Source organism: Cebus imitator, unplaced genomic scaffold (genome assembly GCF_001604975.1).
Source record: "Cebus imitator isolate Cc_AM_T3 unplaced genomic scaffold, Cebus_imitator-1.0 Scaffold599, whole genome shotgun sequence".
NCBI lineage: Eukaryota > Metazoa > Chordata > Mammalia > Primates > Cebidae > Cebus > Cebus imitator.
The window spans coordinates 295,856-310,392 of record NW_016107914.1 but is presented as its reverse complement, the minus strand read 5'-3'; the positions used below and the strand labels follow the sequence as shown (position 1 = coordinate 310,392).

General features: G+C 58.6%; 2 protein-coding genes across 6 annotated transcripts in view; one reads left to right on the top strand and one right to left on the bottom strand.

Moving 5' to 3' along the window:
- Window positions 1-927: 927 nt before the first annotated feature.
- Window positions 928-3,847, top strand: AVPR2 (arginine vasopressin receptor 2). Of its 2 annotated transcripts, none has more exons than XM_037734287.1 (4): window positions 928-1,486; window positions 1,835-1,888; window positions 2,279-3,163; window positions 3,272-3,847. In XM_037734287.1, exons 2-4 carry the CDS (start codon window positions 1,864-1,866, stop codon window positions 3,475-3,477), a joined length of 1,116 nt encoding a protein of 371 aa, XP_037590215.1. In that variant the 5' UTR covers window positions 928-1,486; window positions 1,835-1,863; the 3' UTR covers window positions 3,478-3,847. The 2 variants fall into 2 exon arrangements, with proteins under 2 accessions (XP_037590215.1, XP_017372170.1); XM_017516681.2 differs by having other exon boundaries at window positions 1,777-1,888.
- A 215-nt stretch (window positions 3,848-4,062) lies between these two features.
- The window catches only part of ARHGAP4 (Rho GTPase activating protein 4), a 21,803-nt gene continuing 11,328 nt past the window's right edge, over window positions 4,063-14,537 (bottom strand). For 3 of the 4 annotated variants that reach the window (XM_037734285.1, XM_017516679.2, XM_037734286.1), the window contains exons 8-22: window positions 10,650-10,751; window positions 10,282-10,473; window positions 10,092-10,176; window positions 9,898-9,925; window positions 9,556-9,658; window positions 7,947-8,007; window positions 7,740-7,817; window positions 7,517-7,651; window positions 7,322-7,427; window positions 6,988-7,221; window positions 6,829-6,902; window positions 6,561-6,744; window positions 6,266-6,358; window positions 5,909-6,008; window positions 4,063-4,612 (exon numbers count right to left, since the gene is read on the bottom strand). In XM_037734285.1, the coding sequence (XP_037590213.1) occupies window positions 4,379-4,612; window positions 5,909-6,008; window positions 6,266-6,358; window positions 6,561-6,744; window positions 6,829-6,902; window positions 6,988-7,221; window positions 7,322-7,427; window positions 7,517-7,651; window positions 7,740-7,817; window positions 7,947-8,007; window positions 9,556-9,658; window positions 9,898-9,925; window positions 10,092-10,176; window positions 10,282-10,473; window positions 10,650-10,751 (1,809 nt within the window). In that variant the 3' untranslated portion in view covers window positions 4,063-4,378. Of the gene's footprint in view, window positions 4,613-5,908; window positions 6,009-6,265; window positions 6,359-6,560; window positions 6,745-6,828; window positions 6,903-6,987; window positions 7,222-7,321; window positions 7,428-7,516; window positions 7,652-7,739; window positions 7,818-7,946; window positions 8,008-9,555; window positions 9,659-9,897; window positions 9,926-10,091; window positions 10,177-10,263; window positions 10,474-10,649; window positions 10,752-14,537 lie in introns of all 4 variants that reach the window. The other variant, XM_017516678.2, reaches the window with a different exon arrangement.

Genomic DNA, 14,537 nt, shown 5'->3' with positions numbered 1-14,537 from the left:
GGCCATTTCTGCACTTCTAGGCTAGTGACAGCATGTGGTTATTGGGGACAGCACAAGTATGTGGAATGGCCTGCAGGTGTGTGCATGTGTGTGGGGTGGTATATGGCTGTGTGGTGTGTGCTATACGGGGTGCGTGGTGTGTGTGTGGCGTTATGCGTGCGTGTGTGATGTGTAGCTGTGTGGTGTGGTGTGTGTGCGCAGCATGGCGTATGGGTGTATGGTGGGTGCACATGTGTCTGTGATGTGTGGCTGTGGTGTGGTGTATGATGGTGTGTTGTATGCGCGTGTGGTGTCGTAGTGGCAGGGGGTGGTGAGTGCCTAGCACTGTCACTAGAAAATGGCCACCCTGTGTTCCCACCACCCTGACAGAGCCAGGAGGGGCAGGAAGGGGAGGCCCTGGCCACGGGCCAGACTTGAGCCTGGTCTGTGAGGCTGTTTTGGTCTCTGGCCTCACAGGCCAACAGAGAAGACAGACAAACAGGAAGAACGCGGCTGCTTGGGCTGGGCTGGGCTGGGCTGAGCCAGGCCTGGGTGCAGGGTGGGGCGGAGTGGAAAGAGAACCACTTGGATGGGGGCTGGGGGGTGTGGGGCCGGGGAAGGAGAGAGAGGTGTTGGGGGAGGGAGGAGGAGGGCCCAGCCCTGAAGCCCTGGCGGCTCCCCTCTCAGGTCCCCGCACCTGAAACAGGTACAGGGAAGGTGCGCCCACACTCACGGCGTGTTCAAGACATGAGCAAGCGACTCCACGTCATGTGTGTGTTTGTGGCTGTGTCGTGCGTGTGAGGGCATGTGTAGCAGGAGGGGGCCCCTGAGCACACGGAGGTCCCCAGCCCCTCTTCCAAGGACAGGTAGTTGCAGGTGGGGCAGGAGGAGGAGGGTGGGGGGTCTCCCTGGATCTCACAGGGGTTCATGCAGCCTGACTTGGCCACCACCCCACCCCTCCCTTTCCTGTTCCTCATCTCCAGCCAAACTGGCCCTAATTGCGGAGGAGGAGGGGCCTGCATGGGTCTGGGAGGGGCCCAGTGAGGGTGCTTTCAACCCCTCCTCGCCTGGGCCCAGCCAGAAGCAGGAGGACCCCAACTTGGGAAGTTGGCATGAAGCTCCCATGAAAAAGCATCGCAGTCCTGGGCCAGACCCATGCTCTCTGGTCTCAGTTTCCCCACTTATAAAATGGCAATGCTGAACTAAGAGACCTCCCAGAGCACTGCCAGCTCAGACAATCCAGCCGGGGTGTGTGGTAGGGTGAGGGTGGGCGTGGAGGCTATGGCAGTGGGAGGAGGGAGTCCTGGACCTGGACCAGGGAGGCCCTGGGGAAAGGAAGGGAAACGAGAGGCCAGGGGGAAAGGGGGAGGGGGAGGAAGTCCCCTCCTGGCCAGGTCACTCCCAGAGGCTGGGCTGGGCCAGGGCGGGGCAGCCGATGGAGAGCAGATCTGAGCACCCAGCCTTCACACCACTGCCCAGCTGCCCAGAAGCCCAGGAGCCCAGCCAGGTAAGGGGCTGCACAGGCCTGTCCCCCTCCCTGCCCAGCCCCCAGCCCTCTGATGGTGGCCTCTCTTGGCCTCTGTCAGGGCAGGGGAGTTCTGCGTGTCTGCCTGGGTGCCCACTCCCAAACTCGGGGCTTGTGGGCTGCCTTGGGGTCCTGGGCACTGTGTGTCCGTCTGTCTGACCATCCCTCTCTATCTTCCCTGCCCAGGACTAGCCACACTCCCACCTCACACATGCACACACACCAACAGGTACCAGCCACGCCGGCACCTCTGTAAGGGCTCTGGTCCACAGACCCTGGGTCGTGGGGCTAGCCACTTGGGCAGAGGCTGAGTCTGCCCATCTCCTCCAGGCCCTCAGAACACACGGCACAGCCCCACCATGCTCATGGCATCCACCACCTCCGGTAAGGCTTGTCCCCCATGAGCCAGGTGGGCACAGTGGGTTTGACGACGCAGGGAAGCCCCTCTTTCTAAAGGCCTTCTTCACCCTCGCCTCTGGTATGCGCCTCCTCCAGGCTGCCAACGATCGGCGGGGAGGGTACTGCCCCACCTCCCTGCCAGGGCTGGGGCTGGGGCTGCCCTTCTTCCTGGACCACATGAGCCTGGGGTATGTGTCCCCCATAACATGGCTTTCCCGGAGTCTCCTCTGCTAGAGGCCAGGAAGTGGGTCTCTGGATGGTGGTAAGGGAGGCAGGAGGCCCAGATTAACGGCAGCCAGGTGGGAGCCTCCTTGAACCTGTGTTCCCCTGCACAGCACCCTCTCTAACCAGGCCCTCTCCCTGACCCCTGCCCAGCTGTGCCTGGGCACCCCTCTCCACCCAGCCTGCCCAGCAACAGCAGCCAGGAGAGGCCGCTGGACACCAGGGACCTGCTCCTGGCCCGGGCGGAGCTGGCGCTGCTCTCTATAGTCTTTGTGGCCGTGGCCCTGAGCAACGGCCTTGTGCTGGCAGCCCTAGCACGGCGGGGCCAGCGGGGCCACTGGGCACCCATGCACATCTTCATTGGCCACTTGTGCCTGGCCGACCTGGCTGTGGCTCTGTTCCAAGTGCTGCCCCAGCTGGCCTGGGATGCCACCGACCGCTTCCATGGGCCGGATGCCCTGTGTCGGGCAGTGAAGTATCTGCAAATGGTGGGCATGTACGCCTCCTCCTACATGATCCTGGCCATGACACTGGACCGCCACCGCGCCATCTGCCGTCCCATGCTAGCTTACCGCCATGGAGGTGGGGCTCACTGCAACCGGCCGGTGCTGGTGGCTTGGGCCTTCTCGCTCCTTCTCAGCCTGCCCCAGCTCTTCATCTTCGCCCAGCGTGACGTGGGGAATGGCAGCGGGGTCGTTGACTGCTGGGCCAGCTTTGTGGAGCCCTGGGGCCTCCGCGCGTACGTCACTTGGATCGCCCTGATGGTGTTCGTGGCGCCTACCCTGGCTATCGCCGCCTGCCAGGTCCTCATCTTCCGGGAGATTCACGCCAGTCTGGTGCCAGGACCATCAGAGAGGACTGGGGGGCGCCGCCCGGGCTGCCACACAGGCAGCCCCAGCGAGGGAGCCCGCGTGTCGGCAGCTGTGGCCAAGACCGTGAGGATGACGTTAGTGATTGTGGTCGTCTATGTGCTATGCTGGGCGCCCTTCTTCCTGGTGCAACTGTGGGCCGCGTGGGACCCGGAGGCGCCTCGAGAAAGTGGGTGTAGCCATGGCTAGGGCTGTGGGGGGTCACTCGGTCTTGGCCGCATGCTTCCATGCACTGCCAGCTGTCCTGAGCCCAGCCTGCATCCCCCTACCTCCACAGGGCCACCCTTCGTGCTGCTCATGTTGCTGGCCAGCCTCAACAGCTGCACCAACCCCTGGATCTACGCGTCCTTCAGCAGCAGCATCTCCTCGGAGCTGCGCAGCTTGCTCTGCTGTGCCCAGAGGCGCACCCCACCCAGCCTGGGTCCCCAGGATGAGTCCTGCAACACCGCCAGCTCCTCCCTGGCCAAGGACACTTCATCCTGAAGAGCTGTTGTGTGTCTTGCCTCCAGAAGCTTTGAGAAGCTCAGCTGCCTTCCTGGAGTCCACTGGGAGGGGGACCCACAGAGAACCGGCCAGAGCCTGTGGCCCTGAGCTGGTACATTGTATGGCCCTGGACAAGCCACAGCCCCTGCCTGGGTCTCCACATCCTTAGCTGCATGAGGATGCCTCAGGTCAGCTCACTGTGCTGGGTGTGGGAGGGCTGCAGCGGAAGGCTGAGGGGCAGGAAGGAGAGAGCAGCTGCCCCCAGGTGAGCGAGTGGTCCCGGGGGTCTTCTAGTCTCTGCCTCTCTAATCCCTCCCTTCCTCCCTCTGTTCTCATTCTCTCCCTAATAAAAGTTGCAGCTCATCCTCCACATGGCGAGGGGTCTCCTTGGATCAGGGTAACAGTGGTTGTGGAGGCAGCACAGAGACGTACACAGACCTGCCCCCCCACACCCACAGTCACGTGCACAGCTCCGGAACCCATGGTGCAAGCGGCCAAGCCTTCAAAGCTGCAGGACCTGCAGGGGAAACTTCTCCAGCCTCCAGCACCCACCTGTCTACCCCTGAGACAGAGAGCTGGCTCCCATCAGGGAGTCAACACATAGGTCTTTATGAATCACAACGCAGTGCTGCCAGGCATCTGAGCAAGGGCGCCCGCCACCCAGCAGCCACTGACCAGCCCTCCTCAAGGCCGCAGAAGAGGGTTTCCCCAGCCTCCTTCCTCAGCTGCCTCCCAAAGAGGCCTGGGCCAGGGCTGAGGGGCAGGCAGGGTATGGGGCGGGCATCCCTATACAGTGGCCTCATCCCACCTCTCTGCACAGGGTGAAGTGCAGGAACCCTGCACTTGCTGGAAAGGGCTGGAGTGAAGCAAGGGGGCTGGGGAGAGTGGCCGGCCCAGCACCTCAGTGTGGCTTGGGGGTGGAGTCCAGGCCCTGGGGCTGGGACACTGAGGGTGAGGCTGGGGCCCCAGGGCCCCGGGAGAAGCCTTTGTTCCTGCCCAGGCGGCTGCTGACCGGGGCCTTTGGGCTTCGGGGCCCAGGGCTGGGAGAGGTGGCAGGTGCTGGTCCGAGGCCCTGGCGGGCAGAGGCCTTTCCCATGAGCTCCTTAAACACAGAGTCCATGTTCTGCGCCACAGCCTAGTGCAGGGGAAACAAAGGGAGGGTGATCATCAAGACCCAGAGCGCCGGGCGCGGTGGCTCAAGCCTGTAATCCCAGCACTTTGGGAGGCCGAGGCGGGTGGATCACGAGGTCAAGAGATCGAGACCATCCTGGTCAACATGGTGAAACCCCGTCTCTACTGAAAATACAAAAAAAAAATTAGCTGGGCATGGTGGTGCATGCCTGTAATCCCAGCTACTCAGGAGGCTGAGGCAGGAGAATTGCCTGAACCCAGGAGGCGGAGGTTGCGGTGAGCCGAGATCGCGCCATTGCACTCCAGCCTGGGTAACATGAGTGAAACTCCGTCTCAAAAAAAAAAAGACCCAGAGCTCCGCCCACTCCCAAAGCAAGTCCCTCAGCCTCAAGGTCACTCTTCCCCAGTGTGCACCTGGCTTCCCTCCTGCCCCCTTTGGTGTCTCTGTCACAGTCTCCTCTGAGGACAGCAATTCCTTGGCTTAGCCCGGAAGTGGGGACCCCTCTCTTCTTGCCTTCATCCTTTCCCTGGCAGAGATCATAGTCCGTCTGCCCACGGCCTCAGGAGCCACCAGCAGCATGAGGGGACTCCCAGGTCAATGTCCTCCCGTGGCATCTCCCGGCTGCCCTGTCCCTGGTCCCGGCTCCTGCTCCTGCATGTCTACCACACTCTCCCCAGGCTCCCTAGGCCTGGGGACTCTTGGGCTCTCTCCTCCTCGGGCTTAGCCACTGTCTCCCGGGCTTCTCAGCCGATGGTGCTCACAGGGCCCATGGTACAGAGCACGTAGCAGGGCCCGTGCCAGGACCACGTCTTAAGCCTGAGCTCTGCTCCTGCAAGAGCCACTGCTGCCCCACCCCGATCCCCAACCAGCCACCCCCTCCTGCCTCCCTGCCATCTGTCCCTTTCATCCTCCCTGGCATGTCAAGTGCCTGCCATGGTACCGCCTGTTACCTAGCCCAGCTATAGATACCAGCCTTGCAATCTGCCCTGGAATCCCCTGCCCCTACCAGGTAAACAGTCTCTACTCAGCCCTGATACTTGCCTGCTCAGAAGCCAAATGTAAATCCCAACATGCAAGCCCTGGGCTCCAACCAGACCACGTGGCCTCTGGCCCTCTCATCCCTGCCTCTGTGGCCGTACCTTGCCATCCCCACCTGCCCTCACATCTTTGCCTTCCTGTGTGTCTGGTGGCAGGTTCCCCTCAGCTGAGGCCAGGGAGCGCAGTTTGGCTCCCAAGGGGAAGCAGAGATCCCCCAGGACAGGTGTCCTCACTTGCCACATAGCCAGTCCTGGCTCTCACCTTATCAACCTCCACATGTTGCTCCAGACAGGCTGGGACCAAGCAGTGTCGCCTGTGTCCAGGGGGTCCCACAGCCTCGGGTGAGGTGCATGGCTCTGGCCTGCAGGACAGACGGGGAGCCTGGTGGGGGCCCTGGGAAGTCCCTGAGCTAACAGGGCAGTGGCTCCTCCCATCCTGGGGTGTGGCCAAGGAAAAGAGGCTGGCCCACTGGTCCCCAAGCTCCTCTAGAGCCTCTCCCTGTCACAGGCTGGGTCACTCTATCACATCCTCATCTCACAACCCCTCCCGCTCCCACATGGCCAAAGCCTGACCCCAGTCTCCCCGGCGTGGGTTCTCCAGTCCCATCTTCTTGCTCACCGGTGGACCAGCTCTGATGCCAGGAGGCCCTCGGGGCTGCTCTCCGAGTCACCTGCAGTCTGCACGCCTGCGCCCACCTCCTGCTTCTCTGCCCTGCAGTGGAAAGGACCGGCCTGTTTTGAGGGCTCTTTTCCCTCAGGTCCAGGCCAGTAGCCTCCATGCCAGCCAGAAGTGGTCAGAAATGCTCATTCTCCAAGCCAGCCCACACCTTCCGAATCTGACCTGGGGTCGAGGGCAGGCTGGATGAAGGGGAGGTGTGGAGACCCCGAGAGCCCCAAGGGCAAGGCTCACTCACCCCGCAGGCAGCGTGATGTACTTGTGGGGAATGAGGCCCCGTGCGCCCTCGTGCTCTCCCCACCACCAGTCGCTGGATGCCCTCTCGTGCAGCCGCAGCACGTCCCCACGCCGGAAGCTCAGCTCCTGGGCCGTGCGGCCCGTGTAGGCAAAGCAGGCCACAGCCTCCACGACCCCGTCCAGGTCTGGTGAGGAGAGGAGGTCCAAGCTGTGGGGGGTGTGGACACAAGGGCGGGGACAGGATGGGGCTCTCTGCCCATTGCCCTCACCATCCTCCTGGGCCAGTGTCTCCGCTTCCAGGTCCGGCTCATTGTCTGCCCCCAGGCTCTCCAGCGGGGCGTCCCTGAGGTTCAGGGTAGAGCGAGGTGGATGAGGGGGGCTCCTCTCCAATGGACCCCCCAGTCCCCTCGGCAGCACCAATGGTGTACCCCAGGCAGCGGGTGGAAGGTGGTGCCATGCACTTCTCGTAGACGGGGCCAGGCAGCTCAGTTAGGGGTGGGAAGACCCGATCGGGCTGCGTTATGAGCGTCTGCACCAGCTGGTTCACCCGGCCCTGCAGCGTCACCGGGTCCTGTCCAGCGGGCACGGGCAGCAGCGTGGGCCCAAAGCACACGGCCAGGTTGTAGGGGTCCATCATGTTCTCATCGCTGTACTGGGCCAGGCTGAGGGGATACTCACGTCACAAGCAGAGAGCCCACACCCCAAGTCCCCTCGCCCCCTCGGCTCCAGCCCCCACCCCAGTGCTCGCCCCGAAGCACTCACTGGTTGAGGAAGGTGAAGAGGTAGCGCAGAACCACCAGGACTGGCGCCGGCAGCCGCCCCAGCAGGCGGCTCACTTGCTCCACCCGTGCTGATGTGGCCTCCAGCTCTGTGGCCAAGGCCACCCGGAGAGAGCCGTGTGAGTGCAGCCACCCTAGCAAGTGCCCTCCCCACAACGGCCTCAGGCCCTGGCCTCACCCGAAGAAGCCAGCAACTCGCTGAACAGGTCCGGGGGGAAGAGTGGGGGCTCCAGGCTCCGGAAGTAGAGCTTCAGCACCCCAGCCACCAAGTCCAGGTCGTGGGCACTGCAGCCTTCCACCAGCGGGTCCTCCCCTGCAGATGGGCGAGTGATGTGGTGGGGGAGGATGCTGATGTTGCCTGCCCGAGAGCCCCCAACCCCGCTCCCCCTGCCCATCCCCACCTCTCTCGAAGGCATCACGGATCTCTGAGACCCGGAGCTGGGGACCGGACACCCGGAAGATGCCTTCGTGCTGCAGGCCTGCAGGAGGACAAGGAGCTGGTGGGCACTGAGCATCTTCCCCAGCCCTGCCGGGATGGCCTCCCAGGCCAGGTGCCGGGAACTGGGTTCTGGGTGCCAAGATCCTGGGAGGGGCTGGGTCCTGCTCACCATTGAGGTTAATGAAGCGAATGCAGCTCTCCACCACCAGGGGCACAGACTGGCCTGAGCTCTGGGGACAGAAGGTGTTTACTTCACCATGGACACCGCATGTCCTGTGTTGTCATTCAATTGCTTTTTTTTCCTTTTTTTGAGACAAGGTTCTCAGTCTGTCGCCCAGGCTGTAGTGCAGTGGCACGATCTCGGCTCACTGCAGTCTCGACTTCCTGGGCTCAAGCGATACTCCGGCCTCAATCTCCCAAAGCGCTGGGATTACAGGCGTGCACCATGCGCCAGGTTGCTTTTATTTTCTCTCAAGAACACATCATTGTTGTTGGCATAGAGGCCTAGCACGCAGTTTCTTATACTCGCTCCTAGATGTCTGATATTTTTCATGAGGTTTTAAGCACTGACTTACATTTTATTTGCAAATTGTTGCTGGAATATAAAAATGCAGTTCAATTCTGTACACTGACCTTGAATCAAGTAACATTTTGAAACTCAAGCTAGGGGTGGTGGCTCCCACCTGTAATCCCAGCACTTTGTGAGGCTGAGGCGGGCAGATCACCTGAGGCTGGGAGTTCCAAACCAGCCTGACCAACATGGCGAAACCATGTCTCTACTGAAAATATAAAAATTAGCCAGGTGGTGCACACCTGTAGTCCCAGCTACTTGGAAGGCTGAGGCAGGAGAATCACTTGAACCTGGGAGGCAAACATTGCAGTGAGCCAAGATCGCATCACTGCAATGCAGCCTGGTCAACAGCACAAGACCGCCTCTCTCTCAAAAAAAGAAAAAAAGTGTTCATTTAAAGATTTGTTGATTCTTTTGAATGGTCTACACACATAATCATATCACTGACAATGATGGCATCAGTTCTGATCTTTCTGGTACTCTCCATGCCTGGTCCTTCCTTCCTTCCTCCCTCTATCCCTCCCTCCTTCTTGGTTTTATTTTTCTTTTTTTTTTTTTTTTGAGACCAAGTCTCGCTCTGTCACCCAGGCTGGAGTGCAGTCTTGCAATTTTGGTTCACCACAGCCTCTGCCTCCCAGGTTCAAGTGATTCTCCTGCCTCAGCCTCCTGAGCAGCTGGGATTACAGGCACGCGCCACCATGCCCAGCTCATTTTTTGTATTTGTAGTAGAGACAGTTTCACTATGTTGCCCAGGCTGGTCTCGAACACTTGGGCTGAAGTGATCTGCCTACCTCAGCCACCCAAAGTGCTGAGATTACAGGTGTGAGCCACCATGCTTGGCCCTCTCTGATGCTTTCTGATATCAGTATTAGTTTTCTGATCTTTCCTGCTTCCCCTCATTTCACTGTCAAGGCCCCCCAGTACCACGCTGGCCAGAAGTTGCAGGGGAAAAGCTTTCAATATCTTGCCCCTAAAAATGGTGCTGCCCCAAGTTTTCTGTACGTTCCCCTTACTAGTTAAGTATGCTCCCTTCGATCAGCGAAGGCCACGGGGAGCCCAACAGAGGCCTGGAAGAGGCCCATCCAGGAAGGTACAGTTGGTGACTGAGACCCTGGGATCAGGCAGCTGCTCCGGCCACAGAGGTGACCCAGGGCTGGAGAAAGACCAGCACATACAGGTGGGCTAGCGTGTGGGGCAGAGCAAGTACCTGGATAAACTTCTCCATGTCTCCCCCAAAGAGTCTCTGGTTATACTGGGAGCTGGGGCGAGGGTGGTGGCTCTTCTGGAATTTTCTCTGCGTGTACTGGGTCCTGTGGTGAATGGGAGCTGGCTCTGAGGGGGCCGGGTGTGGAGAATGGGATGCCCCACCCCCCGCCCAGCCAAGCAGGCTTCTAACCCTCTGAAGTGATTCCACAATCCAGTGGGAAGACTGGGAAATTGAGGCCCAGGGGACTGGGCAGCTGAGTTGGGCCCCAGGGAGAGAAGAGATGGGGGACCACTGCAGTGACCCAGCTCCTCAGAACGTGCCAGGCCCTCATGAAGGACTCACCAAGACATTTCCCGCTCCTCCTTGTCACCTGTTGGGTGGAAGAACACTGGTCTGCCTCTCAGGCCAGGGGTCTTCAATGCATTCCAGAAAAAAAGGCATGGAAAAGGGCCAGGGACAGGCAGGCAGGGAGGACCTCGGGCCAGATAGGGTCCTGGGCAGGGGAGAGGCAGGGAAGGGGGCAGCGCTGGGCCCACCTCGCTGAAGGGCCTCCTGCAGCTTCTCGTGCTTGGCCTGCAGCTTGGCAAGTATGCTGCGTCCACTCAGATACTCCTGGAGTTTCTGCGCAGTCCCAAGAAGAACCCAAAGTTTACCTCTGGCTTAAGCCCCTCCCTCTGCCCCAGCCACGCCCCCGTGGGTCCCGCCCACCAACCCAGCCCTCCCCACCGTGATATAGAAGGTCTCAGTCTCCTGCTGCTGGCCACGCCTCCGGCCTGCCTGCCGGCTGCCTGAGTCTGAGCTGGTGGACTTGAGGGACTCGGTGGAGGGGTTGGTCTGGAAGGAGTCGAGCACATCCCCGTCGTCCAAGGCCACCACCTCTAGCAGGGCCTGCAGCGTCGCCTTCAGCGTCTTGTTCACCTGCGCAGGAGACCGCACAAGGTTGGTTAGGGGTTAGGGGCAAGGAGGGAGACAGGAAGTCCAAGTCAGAAGGAAGGGGCCAAAGGGAGGGGCAGGCAGGGTGGCCACTTCCAACAGCAGGCTGTACAGGCTCCAGGTCCCCATCTTCCCCCCAACCCCAGGTAGGTCGCCCAGACCTCCTCTGTCTCAATGGTCTGTCGGTCCAAGCGGCTCTGGATGTTCTGGGCTCTGGGCAGAATCTCATCCCGCAGTTCCATGTCAATGCAGAGCTCAGCCACCTGCAGAGGGCAGCGGTCAGGGGGCTGAGGGCTAGGCTTGGACAGCAGGTGCCAAGATCCCCAGGGCATGAGAGATGCAAGCACCCTTTTGTGGCCTGGTGGCCGGGCACAGGACCACCAGCCCAGACACTCAGCTGAAGAATGGCAGAAGTGAACACTTGCGTCCAAACCAAGACGCGTACGCAGAGCTTCATGGCGGCACCACTCATCCGAGCCCAAAGGCAGGCGCAGCTGGAGTGTCCACCAACTGATGGATGACTAAACTCAGCATGGTCTATCCAAAAGAGGATTCGGTCACAAGAAGGAATGAATCCATTTATGTAAAGTGTCCAGCCAGGTAAATTTAGAGACAGGAAGCAGAGGAGTGGGTGCCAGGGGCTGGAGAGGGGAGTGGGGAGTAGTGGCTAATGGGTACAAGTCTCCTTTAGGGGGTGAAGAAAATGCTCTGGAATTAGATGGCGATGGCTGCACAACTCTGAATATACAAAAAAACCACTGAATTGTACTATTTATTTGGCCAGTATGGTGGTTCATGCCTGTAATCCCAGCACTTTGGGAGGCTGGCAGGCGGATCACGAGGTCAGCAGCTCGAGACCATCCTGGCCAACGGGGTGAAACCCTGTATCTACTAAAAATACAAAAAGTAGTCGGCCATGGTGGTGCATGCCTGTAATCCTGGCTACTCGGAAGGCTGAGACAAGAGAATCACTTGAACCAGGGAGTCGGAGATTGCAGTGAGCCGAGATCATGTCACAGCACTCCAGCCTGGCGACAGAGCAAGACTCCATCTCTAAATAAATAAATAAATAAAACTATTTAAAACAGAATGGTGGCCCGACGTGGTGGCTCATGCCTATAATCCCAGCACTTCAGGAGGCTGAGGCGGGCAGATAACCTGAGGTCAGGAGTTTGAGACCAGCCTGGCTAACATGGTGAAACCCAGTCTCCACTAAAAATACAAAAAATTAGCTGGGCGTGGTAGTGCGTGCCTATAGTCCCAGGTACTTGGGAGGCTGAGGCAGGGGAATTGCTTGAACCCAGGAGGCACACATTGCAGTGAGCCAAGATCATGCCACTACACTCCAGCCTAGATGACTCCATCTCAAAAAAGAAACAGAATGGCCGGGCGTGGTGGCTCACGCTTGTAATCCCAGCATTTTGGGAAGCCGAGGCGGGTGGATCACCTGAGGTCGGGAGTTCAAGACCAGCATGACCAACATGGAGAAACCCCGTCTGTACTAAAAATACAAAATTAGCTGGGCCTGGTGGCACATGCCTGTAATCCCAGCTGCTCAGGAGGCTGAGGCAGGAGAATTGCTTGAACCCGAGAGGCAGAGGTTGTGGTGAGTCGAGACGGCGCCACTGCACTCCAGCCCAGGCAACAAGAGTGAAACTGCATCTCAGTCAATCAATCAATCAGAATGGTAAGGAAGACTGGGGTCCGAGACACAGCAGGGAGGGCCCAGCCCCACCTCTTCTATAGGGAAAGGAGTGGACAGAAAAACTGCTCACTCTAACTGGACAGACATAATTCCCTGTGGCAAGACGAGAGCATCTTGCCTCCTGGGCAGAGTGGGGGCCAACACTTTAGGAAGGAAAGAATTACTCTTTTAAGCAAGCAAACATCCAGAAAGCTGCCATTACAGTTAAAAGTGAGACTGAGGACTCATCTGGGGCTAAACACTTGCCCTGCTCTCCATCCTCACCAAGCCCTGTCATACAGGACTGCACGAAGGCACAAGTCACAGAGAAGAAAGGAAGGCCATTCTGAGACGGGCTCCCACACGGCTGATCCTCGAGGACATGGGACTCAGTGAAAGGAGCCAGTCACAGAGAGGCCGGCACTGTAGGATTCCACTCCTGCGAGGGGCCTCACAGGAGAGCCGTGAACTCCTGGGGGACGGGCAGTAGAAGGGCGGGTGCCGGGGCTGAGGGGTGGGGAGTTGGGCTGAACGGGGCCAGAGCTTCAGCTGGGGAAGATGAACAGGTTCTGCGGCTGGATGGCGGAGATGGCTGCACAGCACCGGAGCATGCTTATGCCCGGGACGCACACTTAAACATGGTGAGCGTGGCGTGTTTTACGAGATGTGTATTTTGCCACACATTTTTTTAAAAGTCCATCTAGAGTGGGCACGGTGGCTCACACCTGCAATCCCAGCACTTTGGGAGGCTGAGGTGGGTGGCTCGCTTGAGCCCAGGAGTTCGAGACCAGCCTTGGCAATATGGTAAAACCCCTTCTCTACCAAAAATACAAAAATGAGCCAGTCTCATAACCTGGTCTCAAAATTAATTTAATAGTTAATTACAATTTAAAAATAAAATAATTATTTTTAAGTACAAATCTTAGCCAGGCATGGTGGGTGGCATGCACCTATAGTCCCAGCTACTCGGGAGGCTCAGGCAGGATGATGACTTGAGCCCAGGAGTTGGAGGCTGCAATGAGCTGTGACCACACCACTGCACTCCAGCCTGGCAACAGAGCCAGATCCTCTCTCTAGAGAAAAAATAAGTCTATGTATACCCTAGGGAACACTGAAATTTGATCCCTCCCTTAAACTCACGGGATCAGCAGAAAACTAAAGATGTGCTGTCTGGAAAGGATATAGCAGGGATTTGGAGTCAGGGACACTGGTCCCAGCTGAAAAAGATGAGTACAGCAGCCCTGACATCGGGAGCTGGCCTGGTCCTATCAGCCTGGAAATGTCCCAGAGCGTCAACATCAGGCAAGGCCAGTGTGTGACCACGATGGGCAAAGACAGAAACAAGACCACCCAGCGATCATGTCTGAGTGAGGACAAAATCAAGAATTTCTTCCAAGCCACAGAATCATCCCTCCAGCCTGGCATCCCTGTCTCCTTCTACATATGATTCATCAAGACATCCAGTCATACAGTTACCCCTGCTTCCAGACAGCATCCCGTCCAAGGCCCAGCCCCACTTCCCTGGGCACTCCCCCAGATCCCCTAAGGCAAGCCTAAGTCCTCTGAGGCCCTTCCACCACCCTCTCGCTGAGAGGCCCCAGGCTCCCCCAGAGCAGGACTCCCTTCATCAATGCGGATTACAGCCGTCCCTGCTAGGCTTTGGCTGGATGCTGTGGAACTAAAACCAGTTCCAAGGAAGTAGTTCCAAGGAGGGTCCATACAGCAGAGTGAGCTCCCAGCCCTCTTGCCCCCCCCTCCTCCCTGGACAGGGTCAGAAGAGTTTCTACTGCGGAAACTGGCCGGGCCAGGAGGAAAGACCACAGACATCCACATTTGGGGGGGTATATGTTCAGACCTCCTCTTAAATATGAACTGATGATGAAGAATCACCAAACAGAGACTGAAGCAAGAAAACAGAGCAAATGCAGGAAGAGGAGAAAACAAAATAGGACGTTTCTGGCCGGGCAGTGGGTCATGCCTGTAACCCCAGCAATTTGGGAGGCTGAGGTGGGCAGATTACCTGAGGTCAGGAGATGGAGACCAGCCTGGCTAACATGGTGAAACTCTGTCTGTCTCTACTAAGAACATAAAAATCAGCCGGGTGTGGTGGTGCGTGCCTATAGTCCCAGCTACTCAAGAGGCTGAGGCAGGAGAATCACTTGAATCTCGGAGGTGGAGTTTGCTTTGAGCCAAGATCGTGCCACTGCACTCCAGCCTAGGCAACAGAGCGAGACTCCATCTCAAACAAACAAAAAAAATAAAATAAAATAAAACAAATAAATAAATTAGCCGGGTGTGGTGGTATACCTGTAATCCCAGCTACTCAGGACGCTGAGGCAGGAGAATCGCTTGAACCCAGGAGGTG

Coding starts and splice junctions, on each gene's coding strand:
- AVPR2 (XM_037734287.1), top strand. CDS start 1,864: ATGCTCATGGCATCCACCACCTCCG. Junction 1,889..2,278: donor CATGGCATCCACCACCTCCG/GTAAGGCTTGTC, acceptor ACCCCTGCCCAG/CTGTGCCTGGGCACCCCTCT. Junction 3,164..3,271: donor CCCGGAGGCGCCTCGAGAAA/GTGGGTGTAGCC, acceptor CTACCTCCACAG/GGCCACCCTTCGTGCTGCTC.